The sequence below is a fragment of the Aptenodytes forsteri genome, unplaced genomic scaffold, assembly GCF_000699145.1.
Source record: "Aptenodytes forsteri isolate BGI_AS27 unplaced genomic scaffold, ASM69914v1 Scaffold707, whole genome shotgun sequence".
Classification (NCBI taxonomy): Eukaryota; Metazoa; Chordata; class Aves; order Sphenisciformes; family Spheniscidae; genus Aptenodytes; species Aptenodytes forsteri.
The window spans coordinates 1,056,927-1,057,158 of record NW_008795363.1 but is presented as its reverse complement, the minus strand read 5'-3'; the positions used below and the strand labels follow the sequence as shown (position 1 = coordinate 1,057,158).

The following is a 232-nucleotide window of genomic DNA, read 5'->3' as shown; positions in this document are numbered from 1 at the left end:
CACCGAGAGGCCGCTGCTCGCCTTTGTGCTGCAGCTGGGTGACAGCATCGATGGCCTCAACGCCCGCAGCGGCGAGGCCGAGGGCGCCTTGGAGCAGGTGCTGGTAGTGCTGGGGCGGCTGCCGGTGCCGGTGCATCATGCGTGGGGCAACCACGAGTTCTATAACTTTAGCCGAGCCCGCCTGGTGCACACCGGCCTCAACAGCCGTCCCGCCGGGGCCGGGGCCGGGGCC

General features: G+C 70.7%; 1 protein-coding gene across 1 annotated transcript in view; it reads left to right on the top strand.

Annotated features, from left to right (window-relative positions):
• Position 1: 1 nt before the first annotated feature.
• ADPRM (ADP-ribose/CDP-alcohol diphosphatase, manganese dependent) overlaps positions 2-232 on the top strand; it is a gene marked incomplete at its 5' end in the record, with an annotated part of 2,571 nt that continues 2,340 nt past the window's right edge. Inside the window, one exon of the mRNA XM_019472313.1 lies at positions 2-232. This exon is cut by the window's right edge and continues 190 nt beyond it. Within this exon, the coding sequence (XP_019327858.1) occupies positions 2-232 (231 nt within the window).